Source organism: Gigantopelta aegis, chromosome 8, assembly GCF_016097555.1.
Source record: "Gigantopelta aegis isolate Gae_Host chromosome 8, Gae_host_genome, whole genome shotgun sequence".
In the NCBI taxonomy this organism is placed as follows: Eukaryota; Metazoa; Mollusca; class Gastropoda; order Neomphalida; family Peltospiridae; genus Gigantopelta; species Gigantopelta aegis.
Window position 1 is genome coordinate 37,853,958 of NC_054706.1, and position 13,420 is coordinate 37,867,377.

A 13,420-nucleotide genomic window follows, 5' to 3' on the forward strand; every position below is an offset into this window, starting at 1 on the left:
GTAAAAGTAAATTAGTATGCACTTAAGTACAGCGCATGAATTTGACTTGCAAAGAACATGTTTCTTCCTTTCACGTGGTAGCAGCTCTGTAAGTAAGCTGTAGTGTTTTGGCGCTTGGCAATATTAATTATTTTTGGGTGCTGAGGCATATTTCCTGGTATCTTTGACATATTTTTTATTTTAAAATAAAGTACAAACAAAGTATTGTAAGTAAAAAGCATCCCCACATAATTTAAATTGGGTTTTCGAAGTAATTGTGTGGAGGCCGTGTAATATTTGTGAGTGTTCTATTTCCGTGGGCGCCATAAAAATAGCAATTTAACAAAAAATAACCCGTTCTATAAGATTTTCACCTGTCAAAATAGTCTAAAAGCATTTGATTTTATTAATAAAAAATTCATGCACATGGCGAGGTTAATCTGCCCGAGGCAAGGGCGGGACGTAGCCCAGTGATACAGCGCTCGCTCGATGCGCGGTCTGACAGGGATCGATCCCTGTCGGTGGGCCCATTGGGCTATTTCTCGTTCTAGCCAGTACACCACGACTGTTGTATCAAAGGCTGTGGTATGTACTACCCTGTTTGTGGGGTGGTGCATATAAAAGATCCCTTGTTACTAATTGAAAAGAGTAGCCCATGAAGTGGTGACAGTGGGTTTCCTCTCATTATCTGTGTGGTCCTTGACCATATGTTTGACGCCATATCACCATAAATAAAATGTGTTGAGTGCGTTGTTAAATAAAACATTTCTTTCTGTCTGAGGCATTACGCCTATAGTATAGCGGATCTGAACGGTTCGAGGAATTTTGCTCGGAATGGAATTGTGGTCAAAACAACTACTATCATCACGTTTTCCCACCATAATCGTGTATTGTGATTTATTTCGAGCTCATGGAGACCAAGAAATACTTTGAATTAAAGGGAAAAAGTCGGACCACAACCTGATTGACCGATAAATGTTTATTTTTTTCTAAATATTAATTTCATCCATCTGCAGACCCTTTTATAATGTATGGTTGTGGTCTTTACGAAATTAGTTGAACGTGCCCATCTTACCGTTGGTGGGCCTATTGGTTTATTTCTTGTTCCAGCCAGTGCTAAGGTTAGGGTTTAGTGATAGTTATATACAAAACAATTTGTTCTATAAAACCAACGTAATGTTTATATTTCGTAATCCAGTATCGCTATGTTTTGCCTTTGAAACATTAAGACATTTTGACTATTCTGTGTAAAATTTCCTCCACAAGGGTGCTTTTGGAAGAAATGTAGCACAGAAGACGGAATGAGGCATCATGGGACTATATCTTTGTTTTATTCCGTAGATGTTCGGTTCATTCTGTCAAAATACACCGTATGAGATTTATAAGTATTAAAATGCACTTTCACTTGTTGATCCACTATGGTAGTGGAAACGGTGCTCAGCTACAGTCCCGATGGTCTGGAGTTCAAATCCAGGCCTAGCACTAAGTCGTTTGTAGTGTTTAATGCAATACCCAGTTCATATGGCTAATTCAATACCCCAATAGTGGGGGAAATACGGAACTCTTTCCGCCCTTGCTACTAATGGAAAAATGTACCAGGTTTCCTCTCTGACTTGAAATTACCAAATGTTTAACATCCAGTAGCCGATAATTAATATATCAGTGTGCTCTAGTGTTGTCATTAAACAAACTTTTTCAACTGGTTCAGACTTTAGCCCATCTGTGGTACTCGTAACTTCCAAGAAATTAGCGGGCTCGAAACTCGTCGAAAAAGATTGTGGCACAAAAAATAATAATGAATATTGGCAAATTATGGGAAGGGAACCACAAGCAAAATTTTAATGTGGAATAAATATATGCCATACAAAGATTACACGTTATGTTATAGCTCTAAAGATCGACCAAATATTTGGGCGATTAACGTCATTATTTGTTAATATTTAATTGCTAATTTATATTTTATTCAGTGGCAAAGTCAAATTGAGGAGACTTCGATGATAAATAACGCATTGGATATATTCTGGAAATTGTAGTTATTCATATTTTGTTTTTAGATCTGCTAAATAGCAAAAATGCCACGAATTCCATTGGTTCAAAGTAAAACCTACACGACTCCTCGACGACCGTTCGAAAAGGAGCGTTTGGATCAAGAGTTGAAGTTAATTGGTGAATATGGATTGAGAAACAAGAGAGAAGTCTGGCGAGTGAAATACACACTAGGAAAGATTCGAAAAGCTGCCAGAGAATTGCTGACACTTGACGAAAAAGATCAACGTCGTCTCTTTGAGGGTTTGTATGAAATGCAATTCAGTTTTGTTGAAACATTGTGGGCTGAATTGGCAAAGCCAGTTTAAGCATTGTAAATGTATGTAATTATATGCATGTAAGACATAACCAGACTTCGTCAATTCGAGCCAACATGTTTTGTTGGTCATTTTTTTTAATAAATTAAAAAGTTAAAATCAGATTTGTATGTTTTACCTTTGGGCTGTTTTCCATTAAGTCTTATTCTGGTTTATCATGCACGTTTGCACATGTCGAAATATGCTTTTCCATACATGCAATTTTGCAAATACTTTACAAAATTTGACATAGTTGGTGTACTTTTAAGCCAAAAATAAATACTGAGTGGGTTTTTTTAATGTCATCTCACTAAAGTACTTGCACACACAAAAAATCACTGATTGGTCAACCTTTATTTCAACATGTCAAATGCCAGTGTGCAGAATTGCTTGTATTGAAAGGATAGCCCAATAAACTCATGCAAAATCATGTCAGTGGAAAGCATGCCTAAGGCTACTGGATTAAGTTTTGACAAAAACCCATGTTGCTCATATATTTTCCTTTAAAATAATGTCAATGTGTGAAATGTTAAATATAATTTTTGTTACATCTAGATAGCAAGTTTTACATCTATTAGCAGTCAGAATTACTGAAGGGAACATGCATTCGAACTCGACCCTGTATGACATGATAAATTTTACAATTTCTGTGGATTTCTCTTGACCAGAGGAGAGAGTGTTACTTGTCGTGTCCAAAAGTGGCACCTTGTAGACTTTCTTTGGGAAAATGTTATAACGGATCCCTTGCTCCATTAAAACTGCATATACACAGTGATATTAATTGACAATATCTATTTACTAAGACACTTTATTAGTGTAGTTGAGTTTTTGTTATAGGATGGTTCTAGAAACTACAGGTTTAAATGTGGAAAATAAAAAACGTTACATTTAAAAGTTGGACATATGCCTTGATAAAATGTCTAGGGAATTGGAATCTTTTTCAAAAGCAATGGTGGAATTAAGTTTGTGTTGAATGGTTGATTGATAATGATTTCTATTTTAGGCAATGCACTGCTTCGTCGACTGGTACGAATTGGTGTGCTTGACGAGGGAAAGATGAAACTTGATTATGTATTGGGGTTACGACAAGAAGATTTCTTGGAACGAAGATTGCAGACCCAAGTGTTTAAACTTGGTTTGGCCAAGAGCATCCATCATGCACGTGTGCTTATTCGACAGAGGCATATTAGGTATTATATATTTTTTAACCAGTGTTTGTGTCTCTAATAACGACCTTCAATTTACTAAGTATAAGTGGCCATTATCGGTTATATATCTTGTGAGTTTAAAAATATCTTTTAAAAAAAATCAGCAGAAATTTCACCATATCAGTTATTTTCTAACAAAATAACAATTATGAAATGAAATTATTTTGCCAAATGAAAATAAAATTTGCCAATTGCTTTTAAAATTCACATTTGGCAAGTGGCAGAGCTAGCCCTGAACATGTTACTAGATGTGCCTTTACCAACATGTATGGGTATGGTATTCTAATACATATCCTCAAAACTGGATTTAAAACAAATTTAAACGTGTCTTCCTAATTCCATTTTCTTTTCTTTATATACTTCTGACAGATTGCTGATCGTTTGGTGCAAAACAGTTGTAACTGATAAATCAATGATAAAATTCTGAATTTCAACAGCCTGTGGTTCTAAATGACATTTAAAAAAATGGAAGAATGAATCGTTGGTTGTTCAGATATTGATGTTAGTCCATATCAGTGTTCAAGATTAAAATTTTGGGGCAATATCCCAGTTGGATACTAACATTTCAAAATCTGGTATCCTACCTGAGAATTTAGTATTATATGGTATCCCACCCCGGTGGGATACTGGGTTCTTGAAGTCTGGTATCCAAAATTAAATTGTGGTATTCCCGGAATATCAGGATACTGTTAATCTCGAACACTGCATACTAAGAATAATGTCATGTCTGACCGACTGATCGATGTATTTAATAATCTAATAGCAGCAGGGAGGCTATGAAGACACATGGAACCCACTTTAATTTGACAGGCTAGCTCTGGATGAGCAGAACATTTCACTAAATTATTTATCTTAAAAAATTGCAGAAACTATTATTTTGTAACAAAATATCAATTATTTGAAATTAGTTCTTTTTAAAATTTGTAATTGGTATTTTTGGCGAGTGCCAGAGCTAGCTCTGCGTAATAAAGCCTCGTACAGACGGGATGTGGCACGTGCCTGTTGTCCGGCTAAAGTTGTTTAAAATACGTTATTCATTGAGAGTATCTACGACTAAATGCATGCAACCATCCACCATGAAATTAGTGTATGTAGTGTATATGCTTAAAATGCAAGCCACAGATACTCCAGTCCACTCGCATGCCGTATCCAGTCTATATGAGCTTCAGTATTGTAGAACTTTACATGTATGTATAAATATATTGTTGCAGTTTGTCAAAAATTAATTTGTTTATCAGGATATGGTAGGCCACTGAGGTTCACCACCTTAAGTCTACTGAAATTGATGCTAAAATGTTAACGATAGGCCACTAGGGTTGCAATCCCTATGTCTATTGAAGATGGAGCTGTCCTGGCTGTTTATCAGGATATGGTAGGCCACTGGGGTTCACCACCTCACGTCTACTGAAATAGATGCTAAAATGTTAACGATAGGCCACTAGGGATGCCATCCCTATGTCTATTGAAGATGGAGCTGTCCTGGCTACCATTTATACATCATGGTTTGATAACTGGTGTTCGCATGGCATTCCACATAAACCTGGGCAAGAGAGCTTTGTTTCAGGTAAATCAGGTGTGACATTTAAATTTCTTTCTATACTTGTCTTGCTGAAAGAATGGTAGACGAGTGTGGATGTAAACAGGAATATGTTATCGATCTTTATTTTACTTTTGTTTGGCATCCAATAGCTCTGTTCTAGGAAGTGGTGTTATAATAAATTACAATCCATATGCTGGTTTTCATATAAGCTAACATTTTTTATTTCACGGTCGTGAAAACTACTCATTACTATCATGGTCCTGTTTACAAATTTGTAATTAGAACTAATATTTTAAAAAGTGTGAAATTCATTTTATATTGCTGACAGGGTGGGATCTAACGAGGTTGTAGAATGGTCGCCTTTGTAGGATTGAACCATTCTGATTATTTTGTTACCTGACCTAACTAGTGCTCCATGACAGGCAGTGTTTTCGCTGGATGAAAATTAAAGGAGGGTGGCCACTCGGCACCACACCCTTCAAAAACAAACAAAAAACCACATCAATAAACGAAAAGCAAAAAAAAAAAAAAAAGGGGGAGGGGAGTAGTTTGGTTACCATATTGTTGTGTGTTGGTAGACTTTGAGAAAAGACATACTCCTTATTTTGCCTACAAAAAAGTGCAAAGGGGTTTATAAAAAGACTCGTCTTTTAATTGAACCAAAGATGATATCAGTCGGACATTCACGGGCAGTTCCGGTTTTGCTGGACCGATCAAAGTTTTAATATTATTTTTAATAAAGATTTTAAGATATGCGAAAAACAATAAAGATGTTTGTAAAGTGATCTCCTAATGTCAGATACATTTTTGTTATTTCCATCTTCATCGAATGAATCGATCGCTGTGCTAAAATATCGCAGTTTATAAGTTTAGTTTTTGTAAAGACTGTGTATATATTATTTGGCACTCAAGATAAATGATTTTATGATAAACACTGCCACTTCCGTTTTTATAAGCGTTCATATCCCCTCAAAATCAAAAGTTTACAATATTTTATAAAGAACTGCTGAATAAACAGAATAACAGAAAGTAAAAATTATCAGTTTCAACCAATTATATCTGCAACTGAGGACAAAATATCAAACTATAGTTAGTGGAAACAGAATGACCGTTCTGATCACGTGACAAATTTGGACCCAAATAAGGGTTTGGTTTTTTTTCAATCGGAGATTGCCGAATCCGTAAAATATAACTTTTATGTGTCTATCAAACATACAAATGGATACAGATATTGGACAAAATAGAGGCTGTTAAAAATACTGTTAAATTACGTTACGGTAACTCATAAATGTTTCGTCAATTGCTTTTTGGTACACAACACGGCTTGTTTCGTTTGATGTCCATTGTGCAGACTGATCGTTGTTTTTTTGTATGGAAAAAAAGTGCATTTGGAAATAGCAGAGATAGGTGCTGGAAAATAAAGAAGGGCGCTCAAAAATAAAGGAGGGCGGCAAAATGGAGCAGCGAGAACACTGACTGGTATATTATAGACCATAGTTTGTGCTGTCCTGTCTGTGGGGAAGTGCATATAAAATTGATTAAAACTAGTGGGTTTTCTCTGTCATTATGATCAAATGTTTGATATTCAGTAGCTGATGGTGAATTAATATGCTCTAGTGGTGCAAAGTTGTATTGTAGACAAAGTGGTACAAGTGCTGGTGGGCAGGAAAATCTATGGCAGCTGTGATCATTACAATTTAAAAGTATTGGCTGGGCCGATGCATATTTAGCTAACTTTGTTCAATATATTTTTAGAGTTCGAAAACAAGTGGTGAACATCCCATCCTACCTAGTGAGACTGGATTCACAGAAACATATTGACTTCTCCCTGAGATCTCCGTATGGTGGTGGTCGTCCAGGTAAGTGCCCCTAATGATCGTTCATATTAATTAGACTGGGATCAATTCTTGACCCTGATCTCCTAGGCTTGCAAGATAGCAGAATATGTATTATATATTAATATAAACTCTTCAAAAGAAGAAACGCAAAACCACATTGTCGTAACATTTGGAGAATTGATTTAATTATTGAATGGTGAGTCCGATAATTACCAAATGTTGCAGGATTGTTCACAATTCACTCTAGTCCATTGTGAGCAAGTGATAGGACACACCACCAAGGTCAAGGTCATCTGGAGTCAATACCGGGTGTGGCCTCCGCATGTGTTGACAACTGCCTGGCACCGCCTGCCCATTGAAGCAACCAGAGTACGGATGACGTCCCGGGGGATGGTGGCCCACTCGGCCTGCATGCTGCCAGCTCGGGCAGGGTCTGTGGTTGTCGCTGTCGGATGCGTCGGTCCAACTCGTCCCATAGATGCTTAATTGGGTTCAAATCCGGTGATGTCGATGGCCAAGGAAGGACATTAATGTTGTTGTTCTGTAGGAAAGCCGTTGTGAGACGTGCTGTGTGAGGCCTGGCGTTGTCATGTTGGAAACACTGCGTTGGCGTTGGCCATAACTGAAACGATGTGTGTGCCGGAGGATCTGGTCAATGTAGCCCTGTGCATTCAGTTGCCCTGCACGTGGACCAGGTCAGTTCTGCCAGTGTGTGAGATGGCTGCTCACACCATGAACTACCCCCGCCGAATCTGTCCACTTCCTGCACGCAGTTTGCCGCATAACGTTCATATACACGCGACATCTTCCATCATGACGTCGGAGCAGAAATCGGGACTCGTCACTGAACCACACCTGTTCCATCGCAGTTGAGGGTCATTTAAATTCCTGGTGTTGAGATGACACCTCGAACTGGACGTCTGGCACGAATTCCTACCTCGCGTAGGCGGTTTCCGTACGGTCTGGTCGGATATCCTGCGCAAACCTGGTATTGCTGCGGCTGTGGAGGTGGCAGTAGTCAATCGTTCCCGAAATCTGAGGTAAAAAAAAAAAAAAAAAAAAAAAAAAAAAGGCGTAGCGGTCCTGCCCGGGGGTAGTGACCCGGGTCGACCGGATCTAGGTAACGTGCTGATCCATGTTGCTGGTAACGGTCCCACAGTCTGGAGATGGTTTGGGGACAATGGAATGCCCTGGCAACGGCCGTTCTGGATTTGCTTGCGTCTAAATTGTTTCTCTGCGGTTCACTGAGACGTGGCATGTCTGGATTGTCAACTGTCGGCCAGATACAGAGGCCAGGCACGCGAACACCCTGCACTTTTCTACTGTCGGTGTTCATGTTGCACGTGCAGACAACGCACGTGCAGTGGTACAAGGTTTTAACGTTTTTGCGAATATTCACATTTTGGAAATTGTACAGTAGCTGTGTTTTATCGAATGTAACCGTGGGAATGTGTTTGGGACATGCAATGACCTTATATATTCACAAAGCATGAACCGGTAGGAAACATAAAATCGGAGTTATAACCCATTTGTACCCTTTTGCGTTTCTTTTTTTGAAGAGTATATAAATAACTGAATTGTTATTATATATTACATAAAGTCTAAACTGATATAAATTTGAGAGATGCCGGTTTCATAGCAGTCTTTAAATTCCTTGAAAGTCTTTGAATTCTCACAAATCATAAATGATGATGATATCTTTTCCAGCTGCATGCACTTGATATTTTCCAGTTACAAGGTTTAACCTGTCATGATACATGTTAAAAAAAAATAAAAAATAAAAATTGTTGCCTCGGACAGTAATGTAAACGAACTGATTTGGTATTTTTATCGCATTCTATTGTCTTTGACCGCTGTGTAAAAGTCTGAATTAGTTTGGTCTTTAAGGCTGTGGATGGTTATACACTGTCCAAAATAATATCAGTCAAGCTCCACATGTGTTAAGTATGTCAATTTAATAAACTATGAATCATTAAGCAATACTGGTGTTTGTAGACATGTTTTCATGTAATTTAAAATGCACCCCTTGTTATTTCAGGTCGTGTCAAGCGAAAGAATGCCAAGAAAGGAAGTGGAGCTGCTGCTGCTGATGAAGATGAGGATTAATTTCAGTGAACTTTCCTAATGCAGAACTAAAAATGTGTATGGCCGAGTGCTCTCTGTAATAAATCAAAGAACACTTGAGATGTTTGTCCTTTTCGTTTTTAATGATTGGACGAGGGTGGGTGGGTGGGTGTGTGTTATACGCCCATCTATGGGTCGTATTATGGTTTGGCGTTGTCCATCCGTCTGTTAACTGTTTCTTGTCTGGACCACATCTTGCATACATGACCATTAAACCTCACATGTAGGAACAACTTGGGATGGTGGTTGGTCCAAAACAACTGTTCATCCACCCCATTGATAAAATGTCACATAATTATAATTTAATTGTATCCATAACATAATAATCATTAGTATGGTTTTCCATAATATAATGGAAAAGCAGCAGATGTTCCACTTCTGGGAAACTAGTGATGGAGGGGGAAAACCAGTCCACAGTAATTGATACTGCAATCATTTGTGATATTTTCCCGAATGTCACTTGGAACAAGCTACTGGTATTGCACCCTTATTTCACTGGTAGTTTGTTTTTAACTTGCTCTCCCCAAACTGCCAACCTTGGATAGAGGAGACCCACTGCCACCATAGGCTACTAATGAATATACCCATGGGGAGGGGTTTTTTTAAATGCATTTTTCTAGTCCATGACACGGAACTACAGCTGTATGCTACTCGAAATCATTAAATGTGCATTGTCATTGTTGCAAGTGCCTTATTTACAACTTGTTACGTTATCTAGAACTACAAATTAATTTATCTCGCACACTTGCACAAGTACTCGGCCATTCAAGAGTTTGATGGACATTTGATGGTTCTAATCTTTTAGTTGTCGGCAACAATGTGAGACGGCCAGATAGTTGTCTTCCTATTTGGTTGTCCAAAATCCAGAAATTTGTCCGCGCATCTTGTCTGCTGTTTGACTGATTATTTTATGGCAGAAGGCTTTGAAGTGGCAAATATTTGACTGAAGTTGACAGGGGAGAGCATGTAGTTTGTAAACGTGTAATTTGTTGACATTGAAGACTTGTTTATGTTAATTCCAGCCCATGCAAAAGTGCTTTTTGTGTTAAATGGGTGTACTCCGGCCAGGTTTAGGGTGTGTGTTCAAACATATCCTGGGAGAAAGAGCTGGACAACGGGGGGTTGTCCTTTTCAGGGTGTTTCCCCCAGGCAGGCAAAGGTACATACCAAAATCCATGGGCCTGCTGATATTAATGTTATAGCCACTAACGCTATGTAGAAACACAGCGTAATTAATTGTGGTCTGTAGCCAGACCCTGCTTACAACAGAATAAGGGCAAAGATTTCCCCTCCAATACAATAATTTTACATTGCACAATAAATTTATCATTTTTGAGTTTGCCCATAACAATGTCTTATTCCACATATTAATCACTAATTCACACTACAGGAAGAAACCCACTGGCAACACCGTTTGACACAATTTCAGTTAATATGTTAAATACTTGTTTGCAAACTAAAAATTGTCAATGCAAAGGTATTTAATGATATTGCATTACAGCAGAAATCCTACATTTCTGTGGTGTCTGTGATTATAACGTATCTAAATGTGTGTCTTGCTCTTGAATGGCAGAGTACTCTGCTTATTGTATCTAAATTGTAGTTGTACTTGCCATTTAGCAGGATCCTCAACAGGCCAGTAGGAACCGATCCATCGGTGCACCCCCACTCCCAAAGTCATTCCTACAGGCCTGCTTAATACGTGCAATACATTAATAAAAAATATATTACTACTACTACTATTATAATTAGTTTAAGCTGGATGCCAAAAAGTAATGGCAATTTGGTGAATTTGACAGTTTTTAAAGCGGCAGTATCCGGAATATTTTTATTATTTAAGCATATAGAACAGAAAATCCAATTACGTTTGGTGCATATATAACTCTGCATTGTTTTCACTACACTGGTTTATCAGGGTCAAAAACGAGATCACGTGAGATTTCGCAATTTTTGAACAAATTTAACTGCCTTGATTGAGGGGTCGTCTCGTATCTCCAAAACATATTTATATCCATAGAGGTATAGTACAACGCCTTTCCAGGGGTCGGTGGGTGGGGGGATTTGCCTTGAAATTTTGACAGTGGCCAGCTGTTGGCATGTAAGGGGGTGTTACTAATTACGTAACGCTCTAGGCGTAGAGGAAGAGGGTACTGTGTTCGATTTATGTAACATTTTTCAAGACTTTTATTTCTGTTTTTGAAATGTGCGGTCAGTCTAGGATCGATCCCCATCGGCGGGTATATAAAAGACAATGGTATGTCATATCCTGTGTGGGATGGTACATATAAACGATCCCTTGCTAAAAAAAAAATGTAGCGGGTTTTCAAGGCTCGTGTGCAGGGATTTCAGCGGGGTTGAGGTTATAGATTGAGCGATTATGGGGTTATGTGTTGAGCGAAGTTTATATGGGGTCATGCTCCCCCAGAAAATACATTTCAATTTTGGGCAAGTAAGGGTTTCGACCTCCAATACCCTCCCCCTGCTCATGCACCCGATTCCACATCCAACAGCAGATGGAAGGAAGGATAGGATTTCATTTAACAATGCACTCGACACATTTTATTTACGGTTGTATGGCGTCGGATGATTATTAAATCAATATGCTCCAACTTTGATGTCGTTAAACCCCCCACCCCCCCCCACCCCATACTTTACCCTTTCCAAATGAAAGAATATTTATTTGAATTTGTTGATTTTAACACGTAAAATTAAGAAGTGAAAACGTTCATTGTCTACTTTAGTATATTTTATTTTAAAAAATATATACATGATTAATGTGTTACTAGTATACAAACTAAACTTTAAAAGTTCTACTAACACTTTATAAAATAGGAAAGTACGATTGTGAATAATATGTTGTCAAGATCAAACCGGTTTTAACGAGACTAGTACCGTATCCTCAACCGAACGTTCTTCGTACAGCGCAAGATTTCTCTTTTAATTTTTTGAGACGAACCCTACAATTTGAAATCGGCAAACGCACATGTTAACTGAAACTGACAACAGGCTGTCGTTTGTGCTTTGCCGAGCTATGGCGGCACAGGCAACGAATCGAGCATATACATGTCCTTTTGACGATCTCCGTTCATAGCGAACACACACACGAGTTTTTTAAAAGTGCATTTGAGCTTGTATTTCATATTTGTACATGATGTTATAATATGGTAACCAGAGAATGTAACTTTAAATTACTTTTTTGGCAAATTTGTAATGTTTACCAAATTCAACTACAAAGGAAGGGACAATTAAGGCATTTGGCCTGGTATGCATATTCAATGATATAAAATGCACATTACTGCTTAATATCAACAAGTATAATCGTATAGTTAATTAATAAAAGGGTTAAATGTGACGGCTATTATATATAACCGGCGCAGCCATTTTGTACCATCTCAGTGAGTACGCCCTCTGGCGAGCTGGTGGTTACGTAATACTTAACGCGTAACGTCAGGAATGAGCCTTAGAACTAGAGAAACACAATCTACCTGCTTTTTGCGGGATGATAAATAGTCATACATAGCAATGTTCTGTAATAATACACATCCCAGTAAGCCAGCAGTAAGTATATCCAGCACTATATATATTTTTCAATACAAAATAAAATACCATTGTCAAAGTGGCTACACAACAAGTCGAAATAATTTACAATGTTTTGTCCATGCATTAACCTACATACTGAAATGATACACCGAGTGTTTTCTTAGTTAATTGGTCTATGCTGTTAGTTCCTGATTGGCAGGTGTGTAGTTGCTTCTACCTGTGATTCCTGATTGGCAGGTGTGTATTTGATTGGTAACCAGATGAGCCAATTAATTGACGCTGTCTAGACACAAAAATACATACCGGTATTGTGGAATATTACCTGTCGCCCATAAAATGGTAATGGACATGGTTTATTACTGTAAATAGTTCTGTAAGACTATTGATTAAGTAGACTTTTCCATTTAAAACCACAGAACTGACCAATTACGTAGTCCCAAAGAAACGAAAATTATCACTTGGGTATTGTGGGTTGTCGTTTTTGCTCCAATGTAGCATATCAATAGGCCTAATAGTGTACATTTGTCCTTTGGATTATTTAACAGAGAAAAATACTATAACCCCATTTTGTTCCGTTAATGCAACTTGAAATATATTTAGTTTAATAGTTTATTATATTATTACATCATTTATGCTGTTTTACAAGTCAGGTTGATCAAAGAGAAGCGCTGTGTCGAAAATTACTGCTTTTGTTTACACTGTACATACAGGAGATGGTCAGGAGCTGACGTCACTTCGCCCCAAGCTATCCCACCGGACGTCACAAAAACAAAACAAAATGGCCCAGTTAGCAGGAATAATCATGGTTTTTTATTAACTCTAAAATTACGTGTTTTTCATTTGCTAAAG

At 37.9% G+C, this 13,420-nt stretch overlaps 1 protein-coding gene across 1 annotated transcript; it reads left to right on the forward strand.

Moving 5' to 3' along the window:
• The first annotated feature begins 2,033 nt into the window (after nt 1-2,033).
• Nucleotides 2,034-9,088, forward strand: LOC121379116 (40S ribosomal protein S9). Its single transcript, XM_041507592.1, has 4 exons — nt 2,034-2,268; nt 3,325-3,511; nt 6,825-6,928; nt 8,946-9,088. The coding sequence occupies exons 1-4, from the start codon at nt 2,052-2,054 to the stop codon at nt 9,011-9,013; spliced, it is 576 nt and encodes a 191-aa protein (XP_041363526.1). The 5' UTR covers nt 2,034-2,051; the 3' UTR covers nt 9,014-9,088.
• Nucleotides 9,089-13,420: the final 4,332 nt, after the last annotated feature.